This window comes from Rosa rugosa, chromosome 2 (assembly GCF_958449725.1).
Source record: "Rosa rugosa chromosome 2, drRosRugo1.1, whole genome shotgun sequence".
Classification (NCBI taxonomy): domain Eukaryota; kingdom Viridiplantae; phylum Streptophyta; class Magnoliopsida; order Rosales; family Rosaceae; genus Rosa; species Rosa rugosa.
This window is the reverse complement of record NC_084821.1, coordinates 29,623,690-29,642,473: the sequence shown is the minus strand read 5'-3', so window position 1 is coordinate 29,642,473 and position 18,784 is coordinate 29,623,690. Positions and strand designations below refer to the sequence as shown.

Here is an 18,784-nt window from a genome sequence, read left to right as displayed (position 1 = left end):
CTTATTATTATTATTATTATTATTTTTTTTTATAATTTTGTCTTCAACCTATACACCACAAGTTATAATAGGTTTATAAAAACAAAAAAAATACTCTAGGTGGTTAAAAAGCCGCTCACTGGTCTACGATATTTGTGATATATCTCCGATAAAGCGAAGAATTTTAGGATATATCTGTAAAATATAATAGGTTTATAAAGTGAAGAATTTTAGGATATATCCCCAATAAAGTGAAGAAATATCTATAAAATATGATTAAAAAAATAAATACATATATTTCTTCACTTTATTGGGGATATATCCTAAAATTCAGAATTATATTTTACAATAAAGTGAAGAATTTTAGGATATATCCCCCAATAAAGTGAAGAAATATCTGTATTTATTTTTTTAATTATATTTTACAAATATTTCTTCACTTTATTGGAAATATATCCTATTATTCTTCACTTTATAAACCTATTATATTTTATAGATATATTTTACAAATATATCCTAAAATTTTTCGCTTTATCGGAAATATATCACAAATATCGTAGACCAGCGAGCGACTTTTTAACTACCTAGAGTATTTTTTGTTTTTGTTTTTATAAACCTATTATAACTTGTGGTGTATAGGTTGAAGACAAAATTTATAAAAATAAAAAATAAAAAAATAAAAAGAAACACCTAGAGTATTTTTTTTTTTGTTTTTATAAACCTATTATAACTTGTAGTGTATAGGTTGAAGACAAAAATTTAAAAATATAATAATAATAAGCGAAGAAACAAAAAAAAAAAAAAAACAGAATTTTTTTATATAACTTGTGGTGTATAGGTTGAAGACAAAATTTATTAAAATAAAAAATAAAAAAAATAAAAAAAAAAAACCTTAATTTTCTAGTTTCTTTATTCTTCCCGTCGAAAAAAAAAATCAAAAACCTAGAAGAAAAAAACAACTTTTTCTTCTTTTGTGCCGCCACCACCAAAAAAAAAAAAAATCCTTCTTCCTCAGACCGGCCTCCAACCAGCCCTCCCCCTCCAGACCGGTCTCACCTCACCGGCCAACACCCACACCCGGCCCAACCTTGTTGCAAACCCTGCGCCTGCCCACCCGCGCAGCCCACACGGCCCCGCGCCAGCAGCCTACCTGCAGCGCCTCCGCGCTACTGCGACAGCGCAGGCCCAGCAGCAACAGCACCGCCTTCGATCCAGCCCGATTCTGGCACTATTCCGGTCGACCGCCTTCGTCTTCCTCCACCCCCACACCCCGCGCAGCGCACCTAGTGCCTGCATCACCGACCTGCCAGTGCAGCCGGCTATCCCCCAGCAGAAAGAAGAAGACACGAAGGAGGAAGAAGAGATAAAAAGAAAAAGAAAAAAAAAAGAAGAGAAAGAGAAAAATAAAGAAAGAAACAAAGGAAGAAAAAAAAAAAACAACGAAGAAACAAAAAGAAAAAAAAGAAAAAAAAAGGAAACAGATTTTTTTTTAAATATAATTTGGAGCTCAAAATTACAATTTTGCCCCCTAAAAGGGGCCCACATAACAGATTTAACGTCCAATTTGGACGGAAGTCCAAAAATTGGACACGGCTGATGAATTTGGAGAGTACAAGGATGTTACTGATTAAATTGAAACTAGAGGGACTAACATGATGACGACCCCTAACCTCAGGGGGGTAAACTGAAATTAGTCCATTAAAATACAAAAGAAATCTATCATGCAAATTTAATCAAACACTCACACAAAAGCAACAATGAAGCGCAATATAAGAATCTGAAAATTCTCAATTAATCATAAAAATTCCAGAAATAATATTTTGTTCAAACATACATGTCAACTAGTTCATAACCAACGAAATTCAAAGCAAAGGTTACAAAGGAGAATCGGATTACACCGTGGATGATAATGAAGATGGATGAACGTTGTGGTCTCTTGAATCTCGAAAGCAAGCTTCAAGGATGGATATGGATGGTGATGCTCACGGCTTCTCTTCTTCTTCTTTGGCCTTGCTTGAACTCGTGGAGATGACTAGAGGATGGAGAGGATCACGGCTATGCTAAAAGGATTTTCTGATTTTTTTTCTAAAGTGTAAAACGTAAAGAAAAGGGAACCTTTGACGTTGAGAAAGGTTGAGTATATATAGGGGACGCATCCTTGCTCTCCAAGCCGTGTAATTCTCTATAAGTTCTCACGGCAACAATGATAACTCCACATAATTTTCCTCCAATGCTTGCTTGCCACATAAGCCCTATGATGTGTTCCAACCAATCACAAAATTCTCTTTTAATTCCCTAATATCTTGGCCGAAATTCCCTTGATAATATTCTGATTTTTCTCTTTGAATTCGGCCAAACTACCTTTAGGGATTTTAGGAATGTATCTAGACATCTTTTAGCACTTTTCTTGGTCTCCACACTTTTGCTTTCCTTAAAACTCTCCTCTCTTGCCGTCCAAAGCTAGGGTTTCACGTTGCTTTCTCTTTTCTCTCTTCATTCTTCACGGCAAAACCTTCTAGGGTAAGTCTCCAAGTATATTTCTTCCCATAAAAATAGCCCTAGAAAATCTCACCCGAAATCTTCTAGGTTCTTCTTGATTCTCACGCCTCTTCCCTTATTTATCTCTTGATATTTCACGGCAAAGGCTTCCTAGGGTTTCATCCATTGCGTCACAACCCTAATTCCATGGGCTTTGTGGGCTTTTGATCCATTTTGCCGAAAATCCAATAAGTCTTGAGAGTTCTTGGGCCTTGTTGCTTCTCATTCAAGCCTTGTCACCTTCCAACATCATAACACTTCATTTTTCTATTTCTTTTTCATGGTAACGTTGGAAACTTCATTGGTAAGCTTTCCTCCTTTTCGCAGGGTTTCCTGGTTGAAGTAGGAGAACTTCTTTTCTTCATTTCTGCTCATTTCTGTGGTCCATTGTTTCTCATTTTTGCTCCCCTTGACGTTCGCAAGCTCCTCTTTCCATTTGTGAGTTCATTTCCACTTTTTAGCTCCGAGGTCCTGAAAATAGAAACTAGTAAGAAAAATAGAAACTTTCCTAAAATGAAAAATGGCAACTTTCCTAAACTGAAAATGGAAACTTTCCAAAAATAAAAAATAGAAACTACAAAAATAGAAACTTTCTACAAATAGGAACTTTCCCAATCGAAGAATGGAAAATTTCCTAAACAGAGTTTTAATAAGGATATAACGCAGAAAATGTAGGGAAAAACAAGTAAAACGTCGCATTAAAATGCTCCTATCAATTTGCCGTCGCATTAAAACGTCTACTCAGATTATTTTACACACTCGCAACAATTAAGTATTTAACAAAATTCATAACTCCAATTTTTATTTTCTTTAATTCTAATTCTTTACAAGTATAATTAGACACAAAACTTTCACACAAAACACATATACAAAACGTCACTATTCAAATTTTTTATTTTTATTTTTATTTATTATTATTTTTTTTATTTTTTTTTTAATTTTTTTATTATTATTTTTTTTTTTATTTACAATTACTTTCAACAATTAGGTACGGGAACAGGGAATCTTGTTGTGCAATGGGACGGAAACAGCTACCCTTCCAAGATTATGTTTAATCCAATATACCTTAAGTGTCACAACATTTTCTTTACATTTTCTTTTGTTATAAATACTATTGATATCAAATTTAATTCCAAGCGGTAAATCAAGTGGACATGCGGCCCAAGTATAATCGTCCAGACACAAAGTCCCTCCTACATCCGTTGGGCAACCTTACTGAAATGGCCAGGTAGGGGAGGGCGAACACAAGAGGTAGGATCCATTTTGGCATAGGCTACTCCCTCATTGAGGTTTACGCCCATTTGTAAGCACTTCTGAATCCAGAACCCGTCATGAACGTTTGATAGAAGCATTTTAATGTGATATTTTAATAGTTAATTCCTCACATTTTGCTTAGTTAATTCCTTAACGAATCGATTTTTAATTCAATTTTTATTTTTAGGTACATTGGAGTAGATGATGATGAAATAAGTGTTAGGTCCATAAAATGATGGAGAAAAATGGAAATGCACTAAAAAGGTCAACTTTACACATTTTCCTACTCCGGCTAGGAGAAACCAAGCCAAGCAAGGAAGAAGGAGCGACCACCTGACCAAATGAACTTCAAATGAGCTGAAACCTTCCAGATCCATTCTAGACATCCTAAGAAACATTTCTTATGAAGAGTGCAAGAGCCAAAAAGAAGTGGAAGGCCTTCAAACAGTCAGCCCAATGTTCTGCAGAAGCAAAACTGGAAAACTGGACCTGTAAGGAGTCCAGCAGAAATTCCGGCCCAAACACATGGAGATAAATTCTGAAAATTTTACAGAATGATCTACACTCATGATGGATCATTTCATATGAAGAAGTCACGGGCAAAATCTGAAGTCTTGGTGGAGAATTAATTGAAGGAAAAATGAGTAGAAAGTGACTCAAACCTAACAAATTCCATTAGTGTTTAAATATTCAAACCTAATAAATTCCATTAATGTTTAAATGCTCAAACCTAACATATCATCATTTGTTTAAATCCAAATAGTTTTGCTTGGTAGCCTATAAATAGAGGCTACAACAAAGAAGAAAGACATTCCTTCATCCATTCCATTTTCTTTGTCTCTCCATTTCCTTTCCATTTTCCTTTCCATCCTCTAGTTTCAAGTTTAGTCATCTCCACGAGTTCAAGCAAGGCCAAAGAAGAAGAAGAGAAGCCGTGAGCACTTCCATCCATAGCCATCCTTGAAGCTTGCTTTCGAGTTTCAAGAATCCACAACGTGAATCATCCATCTCATCTTCATCCACGGTGTAATCCTATTCTCCTTTGTAACCTTTGCTTTGAATTTCGTTGGTTATGAACTAGTTGACATATATGTTTGAACAAAGTATTATTTCTGGAATTTTTATGATTAATTGAGAATTTTCAGATTCATATATTGTGATTCGAGAGTTGCTTATGTGGGTTTGTTTAATTAAATTTGCGTTATAGATAACTTTTGTATTTTAATCTTATGTGGTTGCAAACACTTAGGGTTTCGATATGAATGGTGCTAGGTTTAAGAACATGAAATCGACTTTTCGTTTTGTGTAAACTTGAATCAAAGTAGTAAAGGTTTTGTACAAAGATCGAATTTAATTAAAGAGAATTGCAATTAGGTGGACTTTTCCATACTAAGTTGTACACTTGAGTTGATAGCCTTTCTCTATGTGTAATGCGTTAAACATGACATGATTGACTAGCTTTCTAGGGTTTGATTGCATGTTTGATAGGATTAATCTAGGTGCTTTCGCTTAGGTTAATTAGCATTGAAAAGTAAAAAATGGGAATTCATTTGCTTTCGAATGTTTCACATGATCAACTCCTTTCTCATGACTTAGATGAACAATATTAGGGTTTGAATCAATTTTAATCATAAGTTTCGGTTTTGATCTTTGTTCCTTCATTCCATTCGTATTTTTATGTTTTTGCATTTTAATTGTTTTTGTTAACTTAGTTTCATTTTCAAAAAAACCAAAAACAAAATCCCCCCTTTTCGTGTAAAATGTTTATATTTTGTGAATACATTTGTGAATATTATACTTTGTTTTAATTTTAATTGTTTAATTGTTTGACAATGACAGGTGTACCCTCAATCCCCGGAATAGAACGATCCCTACTTATTCTATACTAACAACTACATTTTGCAGGGTTAAATTGCGCGCTTGCTTTTAGCGTATCAATTTTTGGCGCCGTTGCCGGGGACTTGAAAAATCACTTGTTTTTGTTTATAATTATTGTATATAAACTGTTTGAAACTTAGTTTAAATTAACTAGGTTGTTTTTTTTTTTATATTGTTGAATACGAGTTTTAATTGTAAGTTGTAAATTGAACGGAATAGGTGAAGTCTCTTTTGTTAATATTGGCCTAAACCCCTTATTGGTACCTAGTTCAGGTCCATTAAGGTTGAGGGCGGCCTTTATTAACACTTGTTGAACTGTCTTCACACTTATGAACTTTTTTCATCTTAGTAAGTATAGCCTATGTGGAATGGTGTCTAGGAAGGGGACAACGTTCATGACGGGTTTTTGAATCCAGAAGTGCTTACAAATGGGCCTAGCTCATGCCAAAATGGATTTTTCCTCTCGTGTTCGTCCTCCCCTACCTGGCCATTTCAGTAAGGTTGCCCAACGGATGTAGGAGGGACTTTGTGTCTAGGCGACTATACTTGGGCCGCATGTCCACTTGATTTACCGCTTGGAATTAGATTTGATATCAATAATATTTATGACAAAAGAAAATGTAACAAAATGTTGTGATACACTAAGGTAAAAAAAAAAAAAAAAAAAAAAAAAAACATTTGTGTAAATATTTTTCATTTTTTTTTTTTTTTACTCACTTGTGTACCTAACTTGTGTCTTGTGTACAAAATACTTGTTAATTATACTTGTAGTTTGTAATTCATAGTTACTTGTTTATTTATTTATTATTATTTTTTTTTTTTGTATTTCTTTGTTAATATTAAGTTACTAACTTTATTTAATGTAGGTACCGTCTGGCTGCAAGACGTAAAATACAAGCGCTGCTTGGGAGGCAACCCAATTCAGAATATAATCAGATTTGCTTTCTCTTCCCCTTTTACTCCTCCATTTTCTTTTTGTTTTAGTAGTTATTTTCGTAAATTCCATCCCTATATGCTTACTTATTTCATTGCATGCTTTTAATTGATTACATTGAGGATAATGCAATATTTAAGTGTGGGGGAAGGGATTTATATTTTTGTCTTTCATTTTGAATCCTATAAATATTTTTGTCTTTCATTTTGTGTCCTATAAATATTTTTGAGTCCTATATTTTTTAATAATAATAAAAAAAAAAATTAAAAAAAATAATAATAAAAAAAAAAAAAAATGCATTCATTCAGTCTTATTAATTTCAGCTATTTACAAAAAAAAAAAAAAAAAAAAAAAAAAAATAATAATAATAATAATAATAATAATACTCTATACTAAGCCATGTCTGCATCTCTGTAGGAGTTGAGGCTGAGCTCAAGGGAAATGTGAGAGCCACCGCCATAACCGCTACCTCTCTCGGAAGTAGTCTTCATGATGCCCAAGATGTCCTCACCATGCATGGGGAACAATGGAAGGGTTTCAATCTCCTGGTGATCTCCTCCTCGTTGTTGCAGGGATGTTTGTCCTCCTGTTGTGCCAAAAGAGTTGTACTGGTATTAGTGTTGAAGTGTGAGGAAGAATATGAAACAAAATTTAAATCAAGAAATCCTTCATTACCAGTAGAATCAGTGGAACCAAAGTTGAGATTAATGGATCTACCATCATCAGTAGAACTAGTGGACCCAAAATTGATGTCAATGGATCCACCAGCTGGCCCAAAATTGATGTCGATGGATCCACCAGCACCAGTAGAACCAGCTGGCCCAAAATTGAGATCAATGGATCCACCAGTACCAGGAGAACTAGTTCCCATGGGCACTTGAGCAGCCTGATTGCACCTCTTCATCTGCTTCTCTCGAGCCCTGACATTCTGGAACCAAAAATAAATGTTCTTGCCCTCAACATGTCCATACTGGTTCAGCTGGAGACAGATCTCGTGAATATGCTCTGTAGTTGGGCGCTTAACTCCCTTGTCGTAGTAAAGATCCTTGAGGATCCTTATTTGATCTGGAGTAGGAACCCACCTGGCACGGCTTCGCCAGAAATCTGTGTTGGCACTACTCCCGGCTGCTTGGTTGTTTCCTCCATCCTCGATTTGTTGCTGGGTTTGTAGCTCCATCAGTTGCAGAGTTCGTGGTTCCATGGTGATGGGTTGAGGGGATGTGAAGATCGAAGAGTAAAGTTGTCAAGTGTTTGAAGGAGTTGTTGTTAAAGGGATTAAGGATGATGATGGTGTGTTGGAGATCTGAAAGTTCAGAGGAAAGATGAGATTGAATCAACTAGATGGGAGAGAAGATCAGAAGAGAAGGATTGAATCGAAGAAGAAATATTTTGAGTTTTGAAAGAAGAGGAAAGCTGAAGAGTTGGGAGAGAGGGGCTGGAACTCAGGAGAGATTTTCGTTCCTTTGGAGTGAACAGTTGCGCCCTCAGAATGCACCTATTTATAGAGCGAGGTGAGCAGATCTCCACCGTTGGATGGACGATTCCTGTGATTCATTCTACGCGTTGGATTAAAGTCGCCCTGAAACCCGGAAAAGTTGTTGGCGCGTGGAGAGCGTGTAAGGGGACCGAGGGAATCTCGAGGCGCTGTGGCAGACAGCTGTAGCCGAAAGCAGATTTGACTGCCATAAATCACGGAAGGGATAAGCCGTGACACAAGTGGGCCGTACTTGGGCCTGTCTCGGATCAAGGCATCACTGTAGCTGTGGGTGGAGGCCTGATGGGCCGAGTTTCAGAAACAGTTTTGGACATGATGGGCCGAGTTTCTGAAACAGTTTTGGATGAGTTGGGCTGGGTTTCTGCAACAGTCTTGGATGTTTTGTGCCGAATTGTTGAAACAGTTGAAACAGTTGGTTTAAATAAAAGGATTGGTATGGATAATAACGTGAGCAGCCGTGCTCGAGTGGTTGAGTGTAAAGTTCGTGTACAAGAGGTCTGAGGTTCGAACCTCGCCTCTCGTTTATTTTTATTATGTTCGTTTATGACATAATAAGTATAAAATTTGTACACATTATATTAAGCACAGCTTGTGCTCCAGTGGTTGGGGACAAAGGTTTCGTGCAGCAAGTTAAGGTTTCGAACCTTGCCTCCCCCGTTTTTTTTTATTTATGTCACTCCATCAGAACCCTCCTCCGAAGGCTGAAACCAGCAAGAAGGCTGCCACTCGCCCGCATACCGCTCCTCCAAAGGAGTAAATGGAGGTACAAGTCTAGGCTGAAAGACTTTAAACATTAAGCGCTGCATGGGAGGCAACCCATTTCAACCGTAGCTGTGGAGGAGCCATCAACGCAGATTTGCTCTCTTAAACTCTATCTCCTCTATTACTATTTTCTGATTGTATCTTTGTTATTTGCATTTTTAGTTTTTGTTTTTAGGTTTTCTTGAGTTAATCATTCCATTCACATGATAATTGTTCATTGCATGCTCTAACTTGTTTAACATTGAGGACAATGTATGATTTAAGTGTGGGGGGAAGGATTAATGCTTGTAGTTAGTTTTTGTCATAAAAAGAAAACAAAATAAAAAATCAGAAAAATCAGAAAATTAAAAAAATTAAATTAAAAAAAAAAAAAAAAAAAAAAAAAATCGTTAACTTTGTTTTAGGTTTTATATTCATGTTTTGGTTTTTGTTTATCTTTGTTCTTTAGTTTGTTTGTTTTGTTTGTTTGTTGTTAGAGTCAAAATGAATTTTGGGTAAATATCTTCTTCATCGTAGGCGCATCCAATGGGATGTGATGTCTAAAGGTCTAGTTTGGATATGAGAAGTGCTGACAAAGGGTCTCGTCCCCTGTCAATCAAGTGAGCTGAGCTCCGCCAAAATCGTTCCTCTCTTCACCTGGTCATGTTCCAAAGGAGTTACCGAAAGGAGAAGAGAAATATCCCTAAGTCCAAAACGTTTTTTTTTTTTTTTTTTTTTTTTTTTTTTTTTTTTTCTTGTATGTTGCGTCACTTTATGTGTTGTTCTTGTTTTTGTTTTGTTTTGAGTCATAGGATGCCTTTCAACTGTCTGGGATGATTCTATATCTCTGAAATCATGACTAAAAGAGGATCACAATATTGAGATGATTTTAACATGGTATTCTTTGGTTAATTGAGATATATGAAAAATATGTGCTTTGTAGTGGATATGGATTGCATGACCTTGGTACAGAATATAAGCATGTTAAGATGAGTTGTGATTCATAAAGCCCATGTGAGATAATTGAGCCATGTCCCTTTTTCTTGGAGTGAAATGAAAATATATTCTTAATTTCTTGGCGATGTTTTGATGATCTCATTATTCTTTCATCTTGATTGACTGCTTGCCATAGATTAAGTTTAATGGACTAGAGAATGCTAGAATTCGCTCTTGTGCTTGTTGAGACGTGATATCAATACATGGCCCTGATTCTGGAAGGGATAGAGGTTCTCTAGGAATTACCACCATTGCCAAATAAACTTGTGTCCCCAATTGTGCCCGTCGTGGGACCCCTCTAGTTAAGCCCCTTTGAGCCTACATTAAGCCTTTTCGTTCATCACCCTTAAAATCCTTAACCATGAAGCTTAGTATAGTTACAACTCTACCCTTTGTTCTAAGAACTTAGTGGAGCTAACTTTTGAGACATATTACATGGGTTTGGTGTTAAAGATGAAGATTGAGAAGAGGTGAAAGTTCAAGTGTGGGGGTAGAATTGTCCATAAAGAAAAGATATGTGAAAGCCGTGAAAAATGAAAATAAAGAAAAAAATATATATATATATATACGGCTAAAAAGAAATAAAAAGAAAAGTATATGGACTTTAATACCCCATACTTAGTGATTTTGGAGTTTGCTTTGAATTGAAGGCCCACTACAGAAAAATTTGGCCTTTGTCCATTTCACTAGATTCAAGGGAAGTTTACATTGAAGATTGGGCCCAACATGAAGACATTTGGCCCTCTTATATTACCACTATGGGGAAGTGACGTTTTTGCAATGCCTTGGTGGAATATTTCGAAATCTCTACATTCATATGAGCTCTACTAGGTTTTTAGGACACTTTGATAAATCCTTACCTTTCGTTTCTTTAAACCTTGAGCCTGAGCCCCATTACAACCCTTGAGAGAGGACCTTCTTGATCCTTAAGATGGGACAGCCCTTGATGTGGAGATAAGTTACAAGAGTTGAACCTATGGCAGTCCATTCGTGCAAGTAGTTGATATCCTTCATGAGATCTTTAAAAGAAAAATTATGTGCTTTTGTTTCTATACATATGTGATCTACTTTGTTTATCTTTCACATGTACTTGAGTGAATAAGCTTTTAAGCATTGCCATGATCTGAGAGAAGAAAGAGGGATATACTTGTGAGATTTGAATCATACTTGTCTGAAGCATGCTAAGCTTAAACCCATCACCATTGTTACAACCAAGTCCTACTTGTGTATGTGTGGATTACATGTTTTAATTAACTCTCGAATGCCTAAACATTAATTCTTGGTTGAGTGCTAATCTTGGTGTGGTGAAAGTAAGAGATTGCTGAGACAAAAAGTTGAAGGGCAATAGAGTCATTGTATTTGTAGAGTCTTTAAATTTTCGTTGAGTCTTAGTTGTGTCTGTGTTTTGATTTTGCTAAGGGACTAGCAAAAGCTAAGTGTGGGGGAATTTGATAGAAGCATTTTAATGTGATATTTTAATAGTTAATTCCTCACATTTTGCTTAGTTAATTCCTTAACGAATCGATTTTTAATTCAATTTTTATTTTTAGGTACATTGGAGTAGATGATGATGAAATAAGTGTTAGGTCCATAAAATGATGGAGAAAAATGGAAATGCACTAAAAAGGTCAACTTTACACATTTTCCTACTCCGGCTAGGAGAAACCAAGCCAAGCAAGGAAGAAGGAGCGACCACCTGACCAAATGATCTTCAAATGAGCTGAAACCTTCCAGATCCATTCTAGACATCCTAAGAAACATTTCTTATGAAGAGTGCAAGAGCCAAAAAGAAGTGGAAGGCCTTCAAACAGTCAGCCCAATGTTCTGCAGAAGCAAAACTGGAAAACTGGACCTGTAAGGAGTCCAGCAGAAATTCCGGCCCAAACACATGGAGATAAATTCTGAAAATTTTACAGAATGATCTACACTCATGATGGATCATTTCATATGAAGAAGTCACGGGCAAAATCTGAAGTCTTGGTGGAGAATTAATTGAAGGAAAAATGAGTAGAAAGTGACTCAAACCTAACAAATTCCATTAGTGTTTAAATATTCAAACCTAATAAATTCCATTAATGTTTAAATGCTCAAACCTAACATATCATCATTTGTTTAAATCCAAATAGTTTTGCTTGGTAGCCTATAAATAGAGGCTACAACAAAGAAGAAAGACATTCCTTCATCCATTCCATTTTCTTTGTCTCTCCATTTCCTTTCCATTTTCCTTTCCATCCTCTAGTTTCAAGTTTAGTCATCTCCACGAGTTCAAGCAAGGCCAAAGAAGAAGAAGAGAAGCCGTGAGCACTTCCATCCATAGCCATCCTTGAAGCTTGCTTTCGAGTTTCAAGAATCCACAACGTGAATCATCCATCTCATCTTCATCCACGGTGTAATCCTATTCTCCTTTGTAACCTTTGCTTTGAATTTCGTTGGTTATGAACTAGTTGACATATATGTTTGAACAAAGTATTATTTCTGGAATTTTTATGATTAATTGAGAATTTTCAGATTCATATATTGTGATTCGAGAGTTGCTTATGTGGGTTTGTTTAATTAAATTTGCGTTATAGATAACTTTTGTATTTTAATCTTATGTGGTTGCAAACACTTAGGGTTTCGATATGAATGGTGCTAGGTTTAAGAACATGAAATCGACTTTTCGTTTTGTGTAAACTTGAATCAAAGTAGTAAAGGTTTTGTACAAAGATCGAATTTAATTAAAGAGAATTGCAATTAGGTGGACTTTTCCATACTAAGTTGTACACTTGAGTTGATAGCCTTTCTCTATGTGTAATGCGTTAAACATGACATGATTGACTAGCTTTCTAGGGTTTGATTGCATGTTTGATAGGATTAATCTAGGTGCTTTCGCTTAGGTTAATTAGCATTGAAAAGTAAAAAATGGGAATTCATTTGCTTTCGAATGTTTCACATGATCAACTCCTTTCTCATGACTTAGATGAACAATATTAGGGTTTGAATCAATTTTAATCATAAGTTTCGGTTTTGATCTTTGTTCCTTCATTCCATTCGTATTTTTATGTTTTTGCATTTTAATTGTTTTTGTTAACTTAGTTTCATTTTCAAAAAAACCAAAAACAAAATCCCCCCTTTTCGTGTAAAATGTTTATATTTTGTGAATACATTTGTGAATATTATACTTTGTTTTAATTTTAATTGTTTAATTGTTTGACAATGACAGGTGTACCCTCAATCCCCGGAATAGAACGATCCCTACTTATTCTATACTAACAACTACATTTTGCAGGGTTAAATTGCGCGCTTGCTTTTAGCGTATCAACGTTGTCCCCTTCCTAGACACCATCTCACATAGGATATTCTTACTAGGATGTAAAAGGTCCTAGGTGTGTTAGACAGTTCAATGAATGTTAATAGAGGCCGCCCTCAACCTTAAGGGACCTGAACTAGGTACCAATAAGTGGTTTAGGCCAATATTAATAAACACGACTTCACCTATTCCTTCTTTAATTTACAACCCACAATTAAACTCGTGTTCAATAATACAAATAACAACCTAAGTAATTAAACTAAGTAAATTTCGATAATTACAAAATAATTAACAAGTAAATTTTTTTTTTTTTTTTTTCGGTCACAATATAAACAAAACACAATATTCACAAAGTGACAAATGATTTTTCAATCCCCGGCAACGGCGCCAAAAATTGATGCGCTCAAAGCAAGCGCCTAATTTAACCCTGAAATATCGTTAGTAGTATAGAATAAATAGGGATCGTTCTATTCCGGGGATTGAGGGTACACCTGTCATTGTCAAACAATTAAACAATTAAAATCAAAACAAAGTATAATATTCACAAAGATATTTACAATTATAGACATTGTACACGAAATTAGGGGGGATTTTTGGTTTTTCTGAAAATAAAACTAAGTTAATAAAACAATTGAAATGCAAAAACATAAAATTATAAATGGAATGCAAGAACAAAGATCAAAATCGAAACATATGATTAAAATTAATTCAAGTTCATCATTGTTCATCATAGTCATGCAAGAGGAATTGATCATGTGAAACGTTCAAAGCAAACAATTTCCCATATTTTACTTTCAACGCTAATTAATCTAAGTGAAAGCACATAGACTAATCCTATCAAACATGCATTCAAGCCCTAGAAAGCTAGTCAATCATACATGTTTAACGCAATAAGCACCTAGAAAGGCTATCAATTCAAATGTGCAACTTAGTATGAAAAAGTCCACCTAATTGCAATCTTCTTTGATTAAATTCGGTTTTTGTACAAAACCTTTACTACTTATTGATTCAAGAACACAAAACCAGAAAGTTGATTCATGTTCTTAAATTCGTAGCACCAATTATATAAAAACCCTAAAAGTTTCGAACCCTTTAAGATTAACATACAAAAGATTTCTATCATGCAAATTTAATCAAACACTCACACATAAGCAACCATAATTCGCAAAGTATGAATCTGAAAATTAACTATTAATCATAAAATTTCAGAAAACAATACTTGTTCAAACATATGTGTCAACTAAGGCATAACCAACGAAAATACAAACAAAGTTACAAGGAAGAATCGAATTACACCAAGAGATGGAGATGGTGATGAACGAAAAGGTGATGTGGTCTCTTGAATTTCGAAAGCAATCTTCAAGGTGGAGGATGGATGGTGTTCACGGCTTGTCTTCTTCTTCCTTGGCCTTGCTTGCACTTCGTGGTTGCCTTAGAGGATGGAGAAGAGCACGGCTAGGCTAGAGAGCTTTTCTGAATTTTTCTAAAGTTGTAAAACACAAAGGAAGGGAACTTGACGTTGAGAATGTGTGAGAATATATAGTGGACGCCTCCTTGCTCTCCTAGCCGTGTAAACCTCTTAATATCCCAAGGAATTAATCTGAAAATGCCACATAATTTCCTCCAATAATAGCTTGCCAAATAAGCCCTATGACATGGTTCAACCAATCACAAAACTCCATTTTAATTCCCTAATATTTTGGCCGAAATATATAAAGATATATTCTGATTTTGTAGTTCAATTTCGGCCAAACTTCCTTAGAGAATATAGGGAACGAACCTAGACTCCTTTTTGGCCGTTTCTTGGTCTCCACACTTTGGCTTTCCTTAAAACTCTCCCCTAGAATCTCTCTTTGCCGAATTCTCTAGGGTTTCTTCATGAATATCACGGCAATTCCTCCTTTTCCTCTTGGCTTGGACGGCAAAAGATATTCTAGGGTTTATCTCTTGATGTATTTCCATAAAAATAACCCTAGAAAATCTCCCTAGAATATCTCCTTTTAATTTCTGATTTTTGGACGCCAACTCCTTGTTTCTCTCTTCATTTTGGACGGCAAAACTCTCCTAGGGTTTATTCCATGCGTCACAAACCCTAATCTCTTGGGCCATGATGGGCCATGATCCATTTTGCCGAAAATTCAAAGTGCTCTTGGGCTTCGTTGCTTCATCTTCAAGCCTTCTTCTTTTCCAACGCAAAACACTTCATTTTCTTCATTTCTTTTCATAGTTGCGTTGGAAACTTCATTGGTAAGCTCTCCTCCATTTCGCAGGGTTTCCTGGTTGCACTAGGAAAGCTTGTTTCTTCATTTCTGCTCAAATGTGTGGACCGTTTTCTCTCATATTTGTTTGTCTTGATGTTCGCAGGCTCCTCCTTCCATTCGTGCGTTCATTTCCACTTTTTAGCTCGGAAGTCCTGAAAATAGAAACTAGTATGAGAAATAGAAACTTTCCTAATTTGAAAAATAGAAACTTACTAAAAATGAAAAATAGAAAGTTACTAAAAATGAAAAAATAGAAACTTGCCAGAAATGAGAAATGAAAACTACAAGAATAGAAACTTTCTAAAAATGGAAAATAGAAACTAAGAAAAATGGAAACTTTCTACAAATAGGAACTTTCCCAATCAAAGAATGGAAACTTTCCTAAACAGAGTTTTACTAAGGAAATGACGCAAGAAATGTAAGGAAATGCAGTTAAAACGTCGCATTAAAATGCTCCTATCAAATTCCCCCACACTTAGCTTTTGCTAGTCCCTTAGCAAGATCAAACAAAGACACACACTAAGACTCAACGAAAATTAAAGACTCAAATAAATACAAAGACTCTATTGCCCTTCAACTATTTGTCTCAGCAATCACTTACTTTCACAACACCAAGATTAGCATTTCACCAAGAATCAATGTTTAGGTATTCGAGAGTTAATTAAAACACATAATTCACATATACACAAGTAGGACTTGGTTGGAACAATGGTGATGGTTTCTGTCAAGCATGCTTCAAACAAGTTTGATTCAATTCCTCACAAGGTATATTCACTCTTTCTTCTCTCAGATCATGGCAATGCTTAAAAGCTTATACACTCAAGTATATGTGAAAGATAGCAAGTATATCACATAATGCAAGAAACGAAAGCACAAGTATAATTTTCTTTTAAAGATCTCATGAAGGATATCAACTACTTGCACAGATGGACCCAAGCCATAGGTTCAACTCTTGCAACTCATCTCCACATCAAGGGTTGTCCCATCTTAAGGATCAAGAAGGTCTTCTCAAGGTTTGTAATGGGGCCATGGCTCAAGGTTTAAAGAAACGAAGGGTAAGGAATTTAACAAGGTGTCCTAAAAACCTAGTAGAGCTCATATGAATGTAGAGATCTCGAAACATTTCACCAAGGCATTGCAAAAACGTCACTTTCTCCTAGTGGTCACATAAAAGGGCCTAATGTCTTCATGTTGGGCCCAATCTTCATTGTAAACTTCCCTTGAACTCTAGTGAAATGGACAAAGGCCAAATTTTTCTGTAGTGGGCCTTCAATTCAAAGCAAACTCCAAGATCACTAAGTATGGGGTACTAAAGTCCATAAACATATTCTCTTTTCTTTTTCTTAGCCGTTTACATATTTTCATTTTTTTTTCTTTTTCTTTTTCTTTTTCTCGGCTTTTTCATACATTTTTTCATTCATGGACAAGTTTACCCCCACACTTGAACCTTCACCTCTTCTTATTCTTCAAAATTGACGTTAAAAATCTTCAAGTAAAGTCTCAATTTAGCTCCACTAAGTCCTTAGGACAAAGGGTAGGGTTATAGCTATACTTGATACGCTAAAAGTAAGCGCGCAATTTAACCCTGCATGTAGTTGTTAGTATAGAATAAGTAGGGATCGTTCTAACCGGGGATTGAGGGTACACCTGTAATTGCAAAAACAATTAATTAATTAGTAAAAGTAAAAAGTATTATTTACAAAAAGAATATATACAAATAACGAAATAAAAGGGGGGTTTAAGAATTATAAAATCAAAAGTTAAAGTAAATAAAATAAAGAAAACGTAAAAACATATATACAAGGGTGGAACGCAAGGAACAAAGATCAAAACCAATTCCATGTAATCAAATTCGATTCAAACCCTATAATTGTTCATCTAAGTCATGAGAAAGGAGTTGATCATGTGAAACATTCGAAAGCAAATGATTTCCCATATTTTACTTTTCAATGCTAATTAACCTAAGTGAAAGCACCTAGATTAATCCTATCAAACATGCAATCAAACCCTAGAAAGCTAGTCAATCATGTCATGTTTAATGCATTACACATAAAGAAAGGCTATCAACTCAAGTGTACAACTTAGTATGGAAAAGTCCACCTAATTGCAATCCTCGTTAATTAAATTCGATCTTTGCTCAAAACCTTTACTACTTTGATTCAAGTTTACACAAAACGAAAAGTCGATTTCATGTTCTTAAACCTAGCACCAATTATATCGAAACCCTAAGTGTTTGCAACCACATAAGATTAAAATACAAAAGTTATCTATAAAGCAAATTTAATTAAACAAACTCACATAAGCAACTTCGAATCACAATTATAGAATTCAAAAACTTTATTTAAACATAGAAATTGGGCTTAAACTTCGCCCTAAACGTTAGGTTAACTAGAAACAAGTTCATACGAAATCAAACAAGGAAACCAAAAAGGTTACAAGGAAAAGGAACGAATTACACCGTGAGTGGAGATGGAGATGGAGAGCTAGATGGTTGGATCTTGAATCTTGGAAGCAAGCCTTCAAGGTGGATGATGGAGGATATGATCTTCACGGCTCCTTCTTCTTCTTCCTCTCCTTGCTTGAAAACGCAGAACTTTGCAACTAGAGAATGGAGAGAGAGAGAGAGCTTATGACGTTATGGAGGATTTTCTGAATGAAATGTGTGTGTTAAACGTCTAGCATAGGGGGGTTTATATAGGGGAACGACCAAGCTTTGCCACACAGCTTCGACCAATCACGTAGCGCCACGTCAGCTCTGTGTGTCATCCAACCAATCAAAAAGCTCCAAAATTAATCCCTAATATATTGTTGCTGATTTTCCCAAGATTATTTCTGATTTTTCTCTTAATTTTCGGCCAAATATCTAGGCATGAACCTAGACAATGTATCCGGACTCATTTTGGACCTTTTCTCCCTTAAATCTCTCCAGGGCTTTATCCTTAACATCCTCCCCTTGATTTTCTCTTGATTTTCACATTAAAATTGCAGATTTTATTCTCTAATTTCAGCCAACATATCTTGAGGGAATTAAGGAACGAATCTGGACTTGTTTTGAGCTTTTTCTTGTTGCACAATCCCTTGAAACTCTCCCTTGATTTTCTCAACATAATCTCCTTGATTTCCCATGCAAAAATCAGATTTAATCTCCCATAATATCTCCCACGTCATCTTCAAGCCATGTGGTCTCCTAATGCCTTCAGGTTTCCTAGCATCATCAGGATTCCTGCGTTGACTGGGATTCCTAGTCGGACCAGGAAAACTCCATTTCTTCATTTCAGCTTTATTTCCTTGTCATTTATTCCAATGTACCTAGAAAATAGAAACTTTTATTAAAATTACTAAAAATAGAAACTTTCTAAAGATGGAAACTTTCCTAATCAAGAAGGATTTATTTAAGGAAATAACTAAGTAAATATGAG

The 18,784-nt window shown here is 35.4% G+C and overlaps 1 protein-coding gene across 1 annotated transcript in view; it reads right to left on the bottom strand.

Annotated features, from left to right (window-relative positions):
• Positions 1-1,971: 1,971 nt before the first annotated feature.
• The window catches only part of LOC133733711 (probable cyclic nucleotide-gated ion channel 20, chloroplastic), a 36,060-nt gene continuing 19,247 nt past the window's right edge, over positions 1,972-18,784 (bottom strand). The window contains exon 5 of the mRNA XM_062161353.1: positions 1,972-2,988. Within this exon, the coding sequence (XP_062017337.1) occupies positions 2,962-2,988 (27 nt within the window). The 3' untranslated portion in view covers positions 1,972-2,961. The remainder of the gene's footprint in view (positions 2,989-18,784) is intronic.